At 34.7% G+C, this 18,805-nt stretch overlaps 1 protein-coding gene across 6 annotated transcripts in view; it reads right to left on the bottom strand.

Moving 5' to 3' along the window:
* Window positions 1-377: 377 nt before the first annotated feature.
* Window positions 378-18,805, bottom strand: part of SPOPL (speckle type BTB/POZ protein like) — a 75,474-nt gene continuing 57,046 nt past the window's right edge. For all 6 annotated transcript variants that reach the window (XM_042948635.1, XM_042948632.1, XM_042948633.1 and 3 more), the window contains exons 6-11: window positions 17,205-17,382; window positions 17,069-17,124; window positions 15,575-15,697; window positions 5,426-5,568; window positions 5,283-5,336; window positions 378-1,863 (exon numbers count right to left, since the gene is read on the bottom strand). In XM_042948635.1, coding sequence (XP_042804569.1) covers window positions 1,719-1,863; window positions 5,283-5,336; window positions 5,426-5,568; window positions 15,575-15,697; window positions 17,069-17,124; window positions 17,205-17,382 — 699 coding nt within the window. In that variant the 3' untranslated portion in view covers window positions 378-1,718. The remainder of the gene's footprint in view (window positions 1,864-5,282; window positions 5,337-5,425; window positions 5,569-15,574; window positions 15,698-17,068; window positions 17,125-17,204; window positions 17,383-18,805) is intronic.

The following is an 18,805-nucleotide window of genomic DNA, read 5'->3' as shown; positions in this document are numbered from 1 at the left end:
ATGTAACAAAGAGATAACAAAAATAAAATCTATTTTAAAACCTCAGGCTCCTTTTTTTTCCTTTTGTTCTAAATTCAAAAACTAAATAAACAAATTATACAAATTTTAATCTGGAGAATAAAGTATGTATGTGAATATATAGGTATATGCATTTTTTTCCAGTGACACACTTTTCCCCTTGTGGTCAAGTATAAATCTTGCCTAAGAAGCATATTGTCACTATTCCATGAAATCAGATGCAGTGACTTGCCACTGCTCCTACTTCTCCGGGACAATGCACCAGGACAGACCTTCACTGTGAACAGAGCTATCAAACACTGAACATGTGTATGTGTTTAAAGCTAAATTCATTTATAATAAAGAACTGGCCCATGAAAAGCAGTTTATAAATAGTTTATCCTGTTCACATTATGCAGAATTTCAGTATCATCCACAATGTTAGTACAGTAACTGAAACAGAAAGGAGAAAGCTAGGGGGGAAAAGGTTCAGAGTGTGGCCTAACATATTTCTAAGGGTTCTCTCCTTTAGTCTGCAAATATCAATTCACTATTTTTAGGAGAGTAGAGTGTCCAGAATTTTATTGTTCAATTGCCTTCTCCAAAGTGGGATAAGACAGAGTAAATTCAATAATAAATATCTGAAATTCAAACCAATTTAACTATAATCAAGAATACCTTTCTTATCTATTATCACAAACATCCCAGTTGCCTCCCTCAGTCTTAAAAAATTCTTGCAAAAGTTAAGACACAATTAATTATACCTTATTAATACCCTCAAAAACAAACAAAAAATATATGTACCATTTAGCATACAAAAGTTACACATGAAAAGTGCATATATATCTTTCTTAATTGGCCCACTCATTAAATTTACATTTGGTCATCCTTACTTTCAACATGGACAGAATTCTTCATATAAATGTAGGTCACTACAAATTAAAAAAAAATTAATTCAGCACAAAACATGCTTTCTTTTTATTGAAATCTTAACCTCAATCAGTTCTCAGTCATTGTAAACTTGAACAAACCCACAAAGAAACACAAGCAAAGGTTTGTTATGCTTCTCTTAGTCGGCTGGACAGTCAACACACAGAAAAACATCCAAATTTTACTAAAAATTTGGGCCAACTCATTGCATATTTGCCCCCTGAAATGAAAAATAAATTAGAATTGAAGCAGTGTATTGCCGTAACTTACTTTGAAGGTAAGCAGGTTCTCCTATATGTATAGGACTTAGACTGGAGACATTACCAGTAATCTCCAATACGAGTGCTTTTAAGAAGAACCTAGTTTTAAACTTTGAGATAGCATAGGACAAACCCTATAAAATTCATTTTGCTTTTCTCAAACTAATGGAAGATCCTTTTGAAACTTAATATCTTCAGTTATCAATATTACTGCATTATGGAGCTAGTGCAATCCTGCATAGCCTTAGTCAAAATGACAAGGCACAATAAAAAAATTAAAGTATTATATGAACAAGAGAAGTCATTGAAGATAATTTAAGGCCTTGAAGTGAATTAGAGTATAATCAGTCTAATTTAAAGCTGAAGAATAAACCATAAATTATCCACCTGAAATGCAAGCAATATGCTTTTTCAGCTTCTGTTCGTGGACAAGACAACAGAAACAACTCTTGCTTATGGTTTGTTATTAGAATCCTTCTGGACCTGGAGGAGTAAAAGTCAATTCCATTTTTCTACAGTTCATGGAAAATTTCAGGACTGTTTTAGCCGTTTGCGTGGAATGCCAAACTGTGGACATTGTGCAGATGCTAGTGCTCGGAAGGCTTCTGCTACTAAATGAGGGTGAGACTGAATCATGGACTTCCACCCTGATGTTTCCATTATGTCTGCTGCTTGGCTGAAAAATAAAATTAAGTGATGTTTATTAAAGAGTACTTTTCAAAATGCATTGTTGCATTGTTAGTTTTAGAAAAAATCACACATTTCAAAATGTTTCAAACACTTTTGCCTCTCTGTATCGTCAAGCCATGTGAATTCATCAAAATACCATCTTTATGTTACTGGTATTTTCTGTTGCAATTGAAACTTAAATTCTTCTGGAAGTTCTATACTCTGGAAGTATGTGACACTTTTCTCCATAGTCCCAACTCCCATTGTTACCATTTCTGTACCAGCTTTTTAAGAGCTCTTTTCCCTGGCTGTTACACATAGGTTTTCTCTAGAGTTCCAACTTTTGCCCTCACTCTTCTCTCTTAACTTCATCATTCATCCTATTGTATCCACTCTTTACAATTTTAAGTATCATACTCAATGATGGTAAACTACTGATTTGCAAATCTAGCCCTCCCCACAAGGTACAGTCCCAACCCCTTGTTCTCTTTATTTGGACAGCCTCAAGCCCTAAAAATTCAGGATAGCCAGGAAAGAACTCAACACGTCTCTATCCAAGCTGCAAATTCTTCTTCCCTCATTTCTAATCAGTTAATGCTTCCACCATCACCCAGCGGTAACATCAAAAACCTGGGAGTCATCTTAGGCTCCATCCTTTCCAATCAATCATCAAAGCCCTATTTTAATTTCCAAAGATATTTTGAATTCCCAGTCAAGGTTCACATCATCTCACATTTGGATTATCACAACAGTCTCCTAAGTTGTCTTCTAGTTTCCTATCTTGCTCCTCTCAAACTGGCTTCCGTGAACTGCCTTAGTAACACAAATATGACTATGTTACACCTTATTGTTCCCTAATGCCTGTATCCAAGTTCTTTAGAAAAAGAAACAATTTTTCCTACTTCCTCTCTCTACCTTTGTATCTCTCCTTACATGCTCAGGTAACTGCTCATTGTATACTGAATGTACAACATGGTCTACTGAGCATGCAGAGTAAATACCTAATCTAGTTATCCTGGTCTCTTTTCTCCCTTATATCCATCCACCATCCAAATAATATCCAAATATTATAGACTGTCCTTTCAAAATGTTTTATCCTTTCATTTCTCTCTAGCCCCAACTGTCACCAATCAACTCTAATTTCAACTCTCATCTCTTGCCTGCACTACTCCAGCAACTTTCCAATGTGTCTCCTATATTTAACCTTGCTCAACTGTCACCACAACCACCACCTCAAGCTCCCCACAATATATTCTCTACCTTGTATGCAGAGAGATTGCTAAAAATGAAACTCTGATCATGCCCTATACTAGGTTAAAACCTTTTATTGGATACCCATTTCTCTTTGAATGTCTAAAAGTCCCAATGTTATTTACATGGCCTTCTAGGATCTGACCTTTGTCTGCTTTCTCCAGCTTCTTCTCATAACCTCTCTCTGACTCTATATTGTTCTTTCTTTATCACCAAAACTTTGCAAACCTGATTCCCTTTTTTTGGGATAAACTTTCATGCTTCTTCCCTCTTCTTTACCATGGTAACTCCTACTAATACTCCAGGTGTTTATTTACACAGTAATTCCTCAAAAAGGCTTTCTTTCACTCCTATTTTAGGTAAGGTTCTTTTGCTGTATGCTTGGGATATACATTATCTATTGTTACGCTTTATTTCAATTACTTGTTTAATTCCTATTTGTTTCTTGCTAAACTAAACACTCCATAAAGGTAGGGGAAACATTTGTCATGTTCATCACTATATTTTTTTGTACTAAGCACACTGCCTGAGGTATTTACTTGATAATAAATATAAACATATGTCAAATGAATGGATCACCTACTGCTTCATGCTTCTATACTTTGGATCAAGTGATCCCTTCTGTTTATAATGCTTGTTATTTCCTTCTTAGTTTCACTAACTCCTATTTGTGTTTAAAGACTCAGATGTCATCTGCAGGAAGCCATTCCTAAACCATCCAGCCTTTGTCAAGTGCCCTGCACATGTCTTCCTTTATCATGTTACTTACCACATTATGAAATAATATATACATGTATTTCTTTCATTAGACAAATTTCTCAAGAAAAGGATTTTTCCCTATTTTTATATGCAGCACCCTAGCACAGTACTTGAGACACAGATGCTAGGTAAATGTTTGTGAACTAAACAGTAGCTGAATAAAACAACTTTTTAAAAATTTGCCTGACATCATATTACCTGTATGTAATTATGTTTATCATTTTAACTGTTTGGAGTCACATAAATACCTCTTAATATACCTGGCATTTTCATTTATTTAATTCAAAAAGATCTATTGAAAGTCTGTACATACAACAGCTACTCCAGGGGATATAAAATAAGCTAGTATTTTTTGACACTGAAAAAGCTATACAATGTAAAATATTTTCTTAACAAAACAAAACTAGAGCTTGAATGTGGCTAAGGGATAAAAAAATTATCATTGAATGCTAATATATTTTAAATTTAAATAGACTTTTCTGTGATCATATACCATGACAATAACGTATCATCAGATACTAACCAATATACCACCAATGACTTAAACGTAGTTACTAATTTTTACTTTGTGAAAACAGAAATCACAAACTGATAGGAATTCAGAGTTAACAACATAATACAGTTTAAAAGAATGGGAAGTAATCAGGTCAACATTCATTTTATTGTCTCTAACACTGTCTTTTTTCACTTAAATCTACTTTTGATAAAGTATAGAATTTAAGGGTTTATTGGTAAAAACTAATCAAAAGCAGATGAAAATTCCTCAAACTATCAACTCTTCACCTTTTCTGATTTTGAAAAATTACAAAAAGTAGAAAATCACTCTAAAAATAGAAGAAAACAAAAAAGGAAATAATAAGTTCTAATAGTTCATATTCAGAAGGTTGTCTTAGAAAAATGTAACAACTACCACACAGTTTCAACAGGGAAAGGAAAGAACAAACTGCTACCAGTAGGGAATATGAAGCAGCTAGCCTAAAATACTATATGATGCAAGGTACTTGGCTAACCTAAGAAGCAGTGGGTGAGCAGTCAAATATAAAGACTGTCTAGGCAAATGGGGTACATTCCTCATAGGAAAAAATAAGTATTTCCCAACATCTTTAGAAATGTTTTCTGAAGGGACAGGGAAAAAATCTAGTAGCCACTGAAATACATGGGCTCAGCTATGTACTGTGAGCATATGTGCTTAAAAAATTAAACTGTCTATCCCAGTTCACATTAGAAGCTGATCTACAAGGGAGCATAGCCTCAAGAATCCACCAAATCATATTATTATGTTTTAAAATAACTGGCAGTTTGCTTCATACAACTAATATCTGGATTCATACTTATTGTAGATGAGCAAAAGGCTATGCAAACACTTAATTTCATGTATGCAGATCAACTTTAAGTCAGAAACTGATGTCATCTTACTTGCTGTTCCAGTTTTTCCCATCTTTACACCCAAGTTGTCGAAGTACACTGCACCTGCATTAAAGATTTAAACACACTTAAAAAAAAGTCCAGTGAAAAAATGTTGAAGGTGTCATGCCCACTGAAATACAGGCATAGCTTACCTATTAATAAAGTCTATGGCTTGTGCTTTCAACTGTTCTGCACTGTGCAAATCTGCAAGGACAAGGGTATCAGCAACATTTTCTACCGAGAGGTTACTACACAAAGCTTCTTCACACATGACCTTCAGCCGTTCCAGTGCATACTATCCAAAAGGAAAACACAGCAATTAAACATTTACTCAAACTACCAAGTTTTAAATACTTGGTATTTATAACTTAGAAAATAAATTTAAAGCACATTATACTTTGAGGGTAAAAAAAAGTCCTGAAGTTATTTTAACCTAATATTAAGAAGATACAAATCAATGAATTCAAGAGAAAGACCAATTTTCTTTAGGAAATTTCAATTTGTGCAAAATATGTACTGTCAATTTTAAAAACAGAGTTTTATTCTTTAAAAACAAAACAAAACAAAAAAACCAAAAAAACAAAAACCCTTCTTGCTCAAACTCTTAATGAGTGAATTTCTCTTCTCTATTTTAAACACCAGCCAGTGTACCAGCCAGTACACTTTCTGTTGCCACTGCTCAATCTTGAAGAATGAATTATAAAAGGCCAACAAATCATTTTGATAACCACTTCTTTAGTTATTATGACTTTAGCAGCTTTACTGAAAATTTACAATTGATATACAATAAACTGCAAATAAAGTTTATACAGTCATATGACCATCATTAAATCATGACACTGAACATAATCATCATCCCCAAAAGTTTCCTCCTACCCCTTTATAATCCTTCCTTTTCACCCACCTCAGGCCACACCTCTGATATGCTTTCTACTGTTGTAGTTTAAATTTTCTGGTATCTTCTATAAATGGAATCATATAATTTGTGACTGGCTTCTCAGCATAATTATTTCGAGATTCATACATGTCACTACCATTTTATCAGCAGTTCAATGCTTTTTATTGCTGAATAATATTCCATTGTGTACAGACATACCACAATTTGTTTCTGCAATCCTCTTTTGATAAACAATTGGTGTTTCTAGTTTTTAGCTATTACAAATAAAGCGACTATAAACATTCATATAAGTTACTGTATGGGAATATGCTTTCTTTTCTCTTAGATAAAGTAGACTCACTGAATCAGAAGGCAAGTGTAAAACATTTTTTCTTTTTTAATATTTGAGGGGGAAGGGAAGGACAGAGGATCAGAAGCAGGCTCTGAGCTGACAGCAGATAGTCTGATGAGGGGCTTGAACTCATGAACCATGAGATCATGACCTGAGCCGAAGTCGGATGCTTAACTGACTGAGTTACCCAGGAGCCCCAAGTGTAAAACTTTTTAAGAAGCTGCCAATCTTCCAAAATGGTTGTTACCATTTTATATTTCCATCAGCAGTGTATGAGAGTCCTTATTCTTCCACATCCTTGACTATACTTAGTATGGTCTTTGTAATTTTATCTATTACATTTGTAGAAGTATCTCATGGTTTTAATTTACATTCCCCTAGTAACTAATGGTGATGAGCATCTTTTGATGTCGTTAACTGACATTAGTTCAGTAAGTGTTTGTTCAAATATTTTCTCTATTTTTAGAAATAACATTGTTTTCTTATAGTTGAGTTTTGAGAGTTCTTTATATAGTTTATATACAAAAGTCTGTTAGCAGATATATTCTGAATATAAGGTGCTCATCAGATATATGCTTTGTAAAGAATTTTCTCCTAGTTTCCGGCTAGTCTTTTTTATTCTGTGTTTTCTGAGGAAGTTTTAGAATTTTATTTAAGTCTAATTTGTCTATTTTTCTTTTATGTATTGTTTTTTGGTTTTATAGCTAAGAATTCTTTGCCTAACACAAGATTACAAAGACTTTCTCCTATGTTTTCTCTTAGAAGTTTTAGATTTTAGGTTTAAAATAAATTTTGCGTGACTTTTTGTACTTGGCGTGAAGTTCACATAAAAAGTTCATTTTTTTCAGGAATATAGGTATCCAACTGTTCCAGCACCACTTGCTGAAAAGACTATCCCTTCTTCACTGAATCGTCTTTGCACTTTCATCAAAAATTAGATATCCAGGGGCGCCTGGGTGGCTCAGTCGGTTGGGCGTCCGACTTCGGCTCAGGTCACGATCTCGTGGTCCATGAGTTCGAGCCCTGCGTCGGGCTCTGGGCTGATGGCTCAGAGCCTGGAGCCTGCTTCCGATTCTGTGTCTCCCTCTCTCTCTGCCCCTCCCCCATTCATGCTCTCTCTCGGTCTCAAAAAATAAATAAAACGTTAAAAAAAAAAAATTAGATATCCAGATATGTGAGAGCCTATTTCTATACTCTCCATTCTTTTCAAATGAGTTGTCTATCTTGTCACCAATACAACATGGTCTTAAATTCTGAAACTTTATAATAAGTCTTGTCATCACGCAGTGTTGTTAGTCCTCTATTTTGACCTTCTTTTCTCAAAGTTATCAGATTTCTCTAGGTCCTCCCACTTGCACATAAATTTAAAATTCATTTGTCAAAAAACCCCACACAAAAAAAGTTTTTTTGACATGTTGGTTCTACTAATGAATTTTAAGAACTGAAATTTTAACAATATTGAGAGTTCTAATCCATGAACAAAATTTCCCTTTCCATTTATTTAAGTAGTACCTGAATTTCACTTATCAATATATTGTAATTATTGGTATAGTCTTGAAGATCTTCTCAGATTTATGCCTATATGTTTAATATTTTTGATACTACTACAAATGTCATTTTTTTAATTTAAATTTTTATTAAGACAGTTATAGATTCATGTGCAGTTGTAAGAAATAATAGATTCCAGAGCTGCCTGGGTGGCTCAGCTGGGTTAAGCATCTAACTCTTGATTTCAGCTCAGGTCATGATCTCACAGTTCATGATCAAGCCCCAATTGGGCTCTGCGCTAACACATGGAACCTGCTTAGGATTTTCTCTCTCCTTCTCCCCCACTCACACTCTCTCTAAATAAATAAATATTAAAAAAAGAAAGAGAGAAATAATAGATTCCAGCTCAAGAAGAAAGTGGCAGAGTAAGTAGACCCTAGGCTCCTCTTCTCCCATGAACACAACTAGATAACTACCAAATCATCCAAAATACGCCAGACATAAACCAGAAGATGGACAAAACTAACAACTAAAGGGAGAGAAGAGGCGATGATGAAGAAGGTAGGAAGTGTGGAGACGTGGTTTAGGGGAGAAATGTATCATGGGTGCTGTGGAGGGGAGGAGCCATGGTCATGGAGAAGGGCCAGAGAGAAAGGAGCATACAGGGGGATACAAAGGAGAATGTTTCCCCAAAAATATTGGTTTGCAAAATGAGAGAAGCTGAATTTCATGAGTTCTTGCAACCCGTGGAGATTAAAGCCTAGAGATTTAAAGGTCAGTAAGTGGGCCTGCTCTGCTCCTGGAAGGAAAGCAGACAAACAAGCCAGGAACAGACAGAATGAAACAGCAATCTGAAGAAAATCTGGGACAAACAGGGGGAGATTATTTGCTCCTCTAGGAGGACATTCTTGAGAGGCAGCATTCATGGAGACACTTCTCCCAGAACAAAGGAGCTGGCCAGCACCAGTTACTTCCCAACCCCTCAGCATAAACACAGAGCCACATGCAGGAAACAGCACAGGATGGCACTGGCTGCTGAACTTGCTTACACCAAGCCCCACTCCCCTGTGTTCAGGCAGAAATGCCCTTCTCCGTCAAGCTTCCCTCAGTCCCAGCACAGAGAGACCTGAACAACGCCCTGCCCATACTATATCTAACCATGAGTTCTGCAGGGCCTCAGTTCTGGATAAAGTTGTATCAGGTCTCATTTCACAAGCAGATCAGAGAACATCTAGGTAAAACTTTCCACAATGAGGCCAGGTACCAAACAATGCCTACAGCAGGCAAGGAGAGCATCTGGAGACAATCAGCCTGAAGGATAGAGCAAACAAAACACAATAGGAGAGCTCACACAGCACATATCTGAAGAACTCTCTGAAGCATCAGGCCCTGGGAACATGACTTAGGCCATTACTTTCAGAAACAGGAGACATAAATGGCCTTTCTAACACACAGAAGCAGGCAGACATAGACAAAATGAGAAGACAAGGAAGTTATTCAAGAACAAGATGAAGTCACAGCCAGGGGTCTAAGTGAAACAGATATAAGTAACATGCCTGATGGAGAATTAAAGTAATGAACATAAGATACCCACTGGGCTTGAGAAAAGAATGGAAAAAGTTAGTGAGACTCTTACCACAGAGATAAAAGAGTTAAAAAAGAATCAATCAGAGATGAAGAATACAATAAATGAGATTAGAAACAGGCTTGATACAATGAACAGCAAACTGGAAGAAGCAGAGAAATGAATTAGTGACCTAGAAGACAAAATAGAAAATAATGAAAACTGAACAAAAGAAAAAGAATTATGCAACCTGAGAATCGAGTTAGAGAACTCAGTGACTCCATGAAATGTAATATTTGTATCATAGGAATCCTAGAAGTTGACAGAGTAAAAGGTGTCAGAAAATTTGAGGAAGTAACAGCCGAAAACTTCCCTAATCTGGGGGAAGGAAAGAGACATACAGATCTAGAAGGCAGAGAGCTCCCATCAAAATCAGCAAAAGCAGGCCCACACCAAGACACACTTTAATTAAGTTGCACAGTATAGTGATAAAGAAAAAATCTTAGAAACAGCAAGACAGAAGACATCTTTACTTACAAGGTAAGACCCATAATGGTAGTTAGAGATTTCTCAGCAGAAACGTGGCAGGCCAGAAGACAGTGGCACGACATATTCAAAGTGCTGAGTGGGAAAAATCTGCACCCAAGAATACTCCATCCAGCAGGATACAATTCAGAATAGAAGGAAAGAGAAAGAGTTTCACGGACAAGCAAAAACTAAAGGAGTTTGTGACTACTAAACCAGTTTTTGCAAGAAATATTAAAGGATATACTTTGAGTGCAAAGGAGAGGCCAAAAGTGACAAAGACAAGAAAGGATCATAGAAAATCTCCAGAAACAATAGCAAAACAAGTAATAATATGGCTGTAAATATATATCCATCAGTAATTACTCTGAATGTAAATGGACTAAAAGCTCCAATCAAAAGACATAGGAGGTCAGAATAGATAAAAAATAAGACCTATCTATATGCTGCCTACAACAGACTCATTTTAGAACTAAAGACATCTGCAGATTGAAAGTGAGGGGATGGTGGGGGACTTGAATGGCTCAATCAGCTAAGCATCCGACTCTTGATTTCAGATCAGGTCATGATCTCCTGGTCATGGGATTGAGCCTCACGTCAGGTTCCATACAGAGCATGCAGCCTGCTTGGGATTCTCTCTCTCCCTCTCTCTGCTCTTCCCTCTCTCTCTCTCTCTCAAAAATAAATAAACTTAAAAAAAAAAAGTAAGTGAGGGTATGGAAAACATTACCATGCAAACAGATGTCAAAAAAAAGCTGGAGTAGCAATACTTATATCGGACAAACTACACTTTAAAACAAAGACTGTAACAAGAGACAAAGAAGGGTATTATATCATAATAAAGGGGACAATCCAACAAGAAGATATAACAATTGTAAATATTTATGCACCAAACATGAAAGAACCCAAATACATAAATGTCAATAGCAAACATACAAGAACTAATTGATAAGAATACAATAATAGTAGGGAACTTTAATACCCCACACACCAATGGACAGATCATCTAAACAGAAAATCAACAAGGAGACAATGGCTTTGAATGACACACTGGACCTGATGGACTTAACAAATATATTCAGAACATTCCATCCCAAAACAGCAGAATACACATTCTTTTCAAATGCACTTGGGAAATTCTCCAGAATAGATTACAGATTAGGCCACAAATTAGGTCTTAATAAATACAAAAAGACTGGAATCATACCATCCATCTTTTCTGATCACAATGGTATGAAACTAGAAGTGAACCACAAGAAAAAATTTGGAAAGACCACAAATAACATGGAGGTTAAACATGCTACTAAACAATGAATGAGTCAAACAGGAAATCAAAGAAGAACTACAAAAAGTTCATGGAAACAAATGAAAATGAAAACACCAGGGTCTAAAACATTTGGGATGCAGAAAAAGTGGTCCTAAGAGGGACATATATAGCAATACAGGCTTACCTTAACAGGCAAGCAAAATCTGAAATATACAACCTAACATTACACCTAAAGGAGTCATTAACAGAACAACAAATGAAGCCTAAATCCAGCAGAAGGAGGGAAATAATAAAGATTACAGCAGAAATAAATAATACAGAAACTAAAACAAAACAAAACAAACAAAAAATAATATAACAGGTCAATGAAACCAGGAGCTGGTTCTTTGGAAACATTAACAGAATCTATAAACCTCTAGCCAGACTTACCAAGAAGAAAAGAGAAAGGACTTCAAAATAAAATCATAAATGAGAGAAGAGAAATAATAACACCGCAGAAACACAAGTATAAAAGAATATTATCAAAAACCATATGTCAACAAATTGGACAACCTGGAAGAAATGGATAAATTCCTAGAAACACATAAACTGCCAAAGCTGAAACAGGAAGAAACAGAAAACCTGAACAGACTGATTACCAGCAAAGAAATTAAATCAGTAATCAAAAAACTCCCAATAAACAGAAGTCCAGGACCAGATGGCTTCACATATGAATTTTACCAATCATTTAAAGAAGAGTTAGTGCCTATTCTTCTCAAACTATTCCAAAAAATAGAAAAGGGAAACTTCCAAATTCATTCTGATGAATGAATTACCCTGATATCAAAACCAGATAAATACTTCATTAAAAAATAGAACTGAAGGCCAATATGCCCGATGAACATGGATGCAAAAAATCTCAATAAAATACTAACAAACAGAATCCAACAATACATTAAAAAAATCATTTACCACAATAAAGTAAGATTTATTCCTGGGTTTCAAGAGTGGTTCAATATTCACAAATCAATCAAGGTGATACACCACATTATTAAAAGAAAGGATAAGAACCATACAATCATTTCAATAGATACAGAAAAAGCATTTGACAAAGTACAACACCCACTGATGATAAAAACCCTCAACAAGGTAGGTTTAGAGGGAACATACCTGAACATAATAAAGGCCATATATGAAAACCCACAGCTAGAATCATCCTCAATGTGGAAAAACTGAGAGCCTTTCCCTTAAGGTCAGGAACAAGACAAGGATGTCCACTCTCACCGCTTTTATTCAACATAGTACTGCAAATTCTGGCCACAGCAATCAGACAACAAAAAGAAACAAAAGGCATCCAAATCAGCAAGGAAAAAGTAAAACTTTCACTATATGCAGATGACATGATACTCTATATAGAAATCTGAAGGCTCCACAAAGAAACCACTAGAACTGATACATGAATTCAGTAAAGTTGCAGGATATAAAATCAGTGTACAGCCATGTGTTGCATTTCTATACACCAATAATGAAGCAGCAGAAAAAGAAATCAAGGAATCAATGCCACTTACAACTCTACCAAAAATGAAAAGATACTCAGGAATAAACCTAAACAGAAGTGAAAGTACTCTGCAAACCATAAAACACTGATGACACAAAGAAATGAGAAGACATTCCATGCTCATGGATTGGAAGAATAAATATTGCTAAAATGTCAATACTACTCAAAGCAATCTACACATTTAATGCAATCCCTATCAAAACACCAACAGTACTTTTCCCAGCAATAGAAGAATCCTAAAATTTATATGGAACCACAAGAGACCACAAATAGCCAAAGCCACCTTGAAATAGAAAAGCAAAACTAGGGGCACCTGAGTAGCTCAGTTGGTTAAGTGTCCGACTCTTCATTTTAACTCAGGTTATGTTCTCACAGTCATGGGACTGAACCCCACATCAGGCTCTGTGCAGAGCATGAAGCCTGCTTGGGATTCATTCTCTCTCTCTTTCTCACTCTCTCCCCACCTCCTGCATATCGCCTGCTTACACGCTCACATGCTCATTCTCTCTTTACAAAACAAAGAAAGAAAAAGCTGGACATATCCCAATTCCAGATTTCAAATTATATACCAAGCTATAATAATCAAAACAGTATGGTAGTGGCATAAAAAGAGACACAGATTAATGGAACAGAGTAGAAAACCCAGAAATGAGCACAAAATTATATGGTCAATTAATCTTCAACACAGCAGTAAAGAATAATATCCAATGGAAAAAAGATAGTCTCTTCAACAAATGATGCTGAGCAACTGTACAGCAACATGCAAAAGAATGAAACTGGACCACTTTCTTACCCCATGCACAAAAATAAATTCAAAATGGATTAAAGACCTAAATGTGAGACCTGAAACAATAAAAATCCTAGAGGAGAACACAGGGAGTAACCTCTTTGACACTGGCTGCAGCAACTTCTTTCTTGCATGGGCTAGGGAAACAAAAGCAAAGATAAACTTTTGGGACTTCATCAGAACAAAAAGCTTCTGAACAACAAATGAAACAATCAACAAAACTAAAGGCAACCCATGGAATGGGAGAAGATATCTGCAAATGATATATCCAGTAAGGGGTTAATATTTCAAATATATAAAGAACCTACAAAATACCCCCCCCCAAAAATAATCCAATTAAAACATGGGCATAAGACATGAGTAGACATTTTTCCAAAGACATCAGATGGCCAACAGACACATGAAAAGATGTTCAACATCACTCATCACCAGGGAAATACAAATCAAAACTACAATGAGATATCACCTCACAGCTGTCAGAATGGCTTAAAATCAAAAACATAGGAAACAATAGGTGTTGGTGAGGATGTTCAGGAAGGAGAACCTCTTGCACTGTTGGTGGGAATGCAAACTGGTGCAGCCATTCTGGAAAACAGTATGAAGGTTCTTGAAAAAATTAAAAATAGAACTATCCTATGATTCAGCAATTGCCCTACTAGATATTTACCCAAAGAATACTAAAACACTAATTCAAAGGGAAATATGCACCCCCATGTTTATAGCAACATTATCTACAATAGCCAAATTATGAAAACAGCCCAAGTGTCCATCAACTGATAAATGGATAAAGAAGTTGTGGTATAGATATACAATGGAATATTACTGGGCTATTAAAAGGAATGAAATCTTGCCATTTGCAACAACATGGATGACACTAGAGAGTATTATACTAACAGAAATAAATCAGTCACAGGAAGACAAATACCATATGATTTCAGACAAATACTATATGATTTCATTCATATGTGGAATTTAAGAAACAAATGAGTATGGGGGGGGGGGGGGAAGTGAGAGAGAGGTAAACCAAGAACACAGGGTCTAAACTACAGAGAACAAATTGATGGTTACTAGAAGAGAAGTGGGTGGGGAAATGGTTTAAACAGGTGATGGGGATTAAGGAGTGCACTTGTGATGAACACTTGTGTGTGGAATGGTTGAATCACTATATTGTACACCTGAAACCAGTATTAATTACACTGTATGTTAACTGGAATTTAAACAACTTGGGAGTGGGGGAAAGAGAAAGAATAGATTCCATATACTCTTGGCTTGGTAATGGTTCCAATGGTAATATTTTGCAAAACAAGTACACTATCGTACTCTCTTCCCTACCCTCTATGTGGTATATGTGTATGTGTACATAAAGACATGTACATATGTGCATAGGCATACTCATAAACTTATTTATATGGACAGAAGCATAAACATCAAAACGTTCAAGAAAACCTCCCAATGTGCTTTCAGGATTGAAAACTACTGGCTTTGAGATTTTCTGGTATTTTTGCATTGCTTCCGAAACTTTAAGAAATAACCATTACAAAAGAATATTATAAAATTAGCATTATTTTTTCTCTTTCTATGCTATCATGTTAAAAAATATATATCTCTGAATACAGGCAATTAAGTTAGGAAAAAATCCAATACTTTTTTCCTTTTTTATTTCATTATTTTATTTTATTCATATATTCTAACTGGCTCAAGATATTTATATGCCTTGTTGATTAAAAAAAATCTCATTTCCATATCATCTCATTGCATGCTATTTCATAATACACTCAAGAGCCACCTACAAACAGTATAAATTAATTCCTCAGCATTTCAAGTTACTTAGGATTTTCATTTGATGATAACTTTCTAGATACATCAAGCTTGAGTACAGTTTTCAGCGCTTTAGACCTACTTACTTTGTCTGCAGCTGCCAACAAGTTGTCAGCCATTTTATCAAGGTTTGGTGCTTTCCCTGTGTAAATGAATCTCATCATTTCTTTAAAAACCTCAGGGTCTACATCATTTATTTCCACTCGATTCTGATATTGAAAACAACACAAAAGTTATACTCAAACAACACACACACACAAATGAACCTAAGAGAAACTTTGATAATAATTTAACTAAATTTGCACTCAAATACTCTTTTTTAAAATGGAGGTCAGTAAATCTTCAGTAACCTAAGCAGGCAAAGTGAAGCAAGCAGGTTAATAGGAGAAGTATACCAAGTCTAGCACTACCATGTGGGTATATAAAACCTCAATATCTCAATTAGAAAGGGTAAAACAACAAACCAACAAAAAGAAAACCAAATTAAGGTCTTTAGGCCAAACAAAATACGTATGTTCAATTTCTAACCTGTATCTTAGAAGAAGATACCTATTAACTTTTTCTTTGTTGAATTCTGAGGTCGTAGTACAATGCCTAAGACTCTGTAACCAGTGGGTTTCAGCAAAAGTAGGGTCAGGTATTTGAGATACTTCCAGAGCCCATTACCTCAGAACTCTCCCTTTGGCAAAAATGGCATGTCTTACTATCTATACACTGGCATTACCTCTTTGCTTGAAACATACTCCAGTCCAAAGAGTAGTAATTCCTTTTTTATTCCTACATCTTTGTATTTGGTTTCTCTCATGGGATCAATGAAGCTAAATATCTAACACTAAGCAATACCAAATTTTTCTGACCCTTTGCTGACAATAACATTTGAAATTATTCACGTCTCCTTATGTGAAAGTGGTCAGAAGGCTAATCATAGTACCTGGTTGACCAACAATCAAAGGAAAGAAAGCAGCTATGTATTTCAGCCTTTAGTTCTACAGAGAGAATGAAGTTGAGCCACATAAATAAACTTTGGAGTGGTCCCGTTAGAGCATGAAGGCTCACATGTAATGCAACCAGCAAAGAATCAATCTCTGATCTTTAATCTGACTACATTTCAAGATGACAGGTGACAGAGAAACATTTGGGAAAACCAAAGAGGTAACATACTGATTAAATATATAATAACACTACTGTGATTTGTCTTTTTTTTAAAAATCTTTCTTATTTTAGTGGCATTATTTTTGTTCTAGAAAAAAAAAATTCCAAAATCAATGTATAATTTAGAAAAGAGGAATAAACACCTTAAGTAGAGAGCTCTCAAATAGCTATGGACCAGAACCACCCTTTTGGATAAAAACTACTCATTTATTTTGCCACTAGATGGACATCAAAATAGTTATTATTTGGAATATTCACCCACATTAGGCTATATCTATTGTTCTACTACAGAACATACTTTTTCCCTTTCTACTTCTATTTCTGAAATTTTAGTGTAACAATAAGACCATGCACAATTACTTTCAAAATATACATTCCACTATTCTACATTTGTACAAATTAAATATTAGCCTTTAAATGATGTTTACCTTTTTGCTTTCTTCCATTTCATGTTCAAACATTGCATTAAAAACTGGGGATCGAGCTGTAACAACATTAAGCATCATTATTTAATGTACAGATTTATGGAAGAAATGTACAATATTACCCAAAAGTTGAAAGTACCTGCAAGTACAGATTTATGAGCCTTAAATTCTTGTCCTCTCACAAAAAAACTGCAATCTGTAAATCTTGTGTTTTCCCAGAGATTACCTAAATCTTCTGCTAGTCGACATTCAGGCACCTTCAAAGTATTTGTATTAGTATGTCCTGATATATTTACTGAATCTTGGACCACACTCACCTAATAAAAAATGGACAGCAAGAAAAACACTTTTATAAATTAGTATCAGTAATTAGTAAGTCTGTACTTAAATTTCTTATCATTAGAATTATTGGGATAATTCAAAATACTGATTAAAAACACTACTTCTTGGGAATTAAATTTAAGGATATAATTTAAAGAACATAGAAAAAAATAGAAACAAATTTGATCATTTTCAAGTAACATTTTATGTAAATAAATGGCTTACTGATTGGTTAGAATGCTTGGTTATTAAAGTAATTAAAAAAACTCCTCAGCAAAATAAAAGTCATAAAATGATATCAAATTGAAACAAGCAGGAGACATTTTTGTGAGGTGAAGCAAGAAATTTCTTTAATTTTTATTTTCTCACTTACACCACAGACCTATCAACATTTAAAGTCTATTACATATGTAATAAACATGGCATCACACTCACAAGGACTTTTTATAGTACTAAAAAAGGTTATAAAACTATAGTCTATGATATTCAATTTGGGAAGTATTTTAAGTATAGTTCCTACATGTTTCAACCCCAGTAAAATTGGTTTAAATATTTAGTAATATTAATTTAAATTGTAAAGTACAAGAATTCCCACAAAAGCAATCGCACTTATTAAAATTCATGTAAATCTTTTATAATAATCAACAGTACAAATACAATTTAGTTCTATTTGCAGACCTTTTATTTATCTATGAAATAATAAAATTAGTATGATGAAACACTGGTTTTATAAAGATTTCAATATAACATAGATTAAATTTTCTCTCATTAGAGAAGACTATACACTGAATAAAATCCTAAAACACTACTGGTGAAGTCTTGTGCATCACTTTTAAGAAAACATATGGTACTGGGAGCCTGGCTGGCTCAGTCAGAGGAGCACATGACTCTTGATCTCAGGGTTGTGAGTTCGAGCCCCATGTTGGGTGTTGAGATTACTTAAATAAATAAAACTTTAAAAAAGTATGCTACTAATATTAGAAATTTAATGTTACATTTAATAAACAAGAAAATACTACTCCACTAGTAATGCAAATATTTCAGAGTAAATGAACCATTACTGTTATATGTTAGTTATCTACTGTTTTAAGGTTCTAAGTTTTGTTGTCATTTGTTATGCAGCAAACTATATTAATTGAAAAACATTTCATAAGGCTTTTATTAAATAATGATAGGCATAAATAAGGACACATACCAATAAAGTAAACTACATAGAAAATGTAAATTGGAAATGGATAAACTAGACCAAACTACTAACATGCTAATAACACAGCATTAATAGTCCAATAAACTATTTAGAGAATATTAAATCTCAGAAGTACTCCTTCACCCTGATGTATCAAATGGGAATGAATGGATACTTCTAAAGAAAAACTTTATTTTTCTGAGGATATTTTTATTAACCACTTTGTTTTTTTC

The sequence above is a fragment of the Panthera leo genome, chromosome C1 (assembly GCF_018350215.1).
Source record: "Panthera leo isolate Ple1 chromosome C1, P.leo_Ple1_pat1.1, whole genome shotgun sequence".
NCBI lineage: Eukaryota > Metazoa > Chordata > Mammalia > Carnivora > Felidae > Panthera > Panthera leo.
Note: the sequence above shows the minus strand (reverse complement) of the source record. Positions and strands in the feature narration are given on the sequence as shown.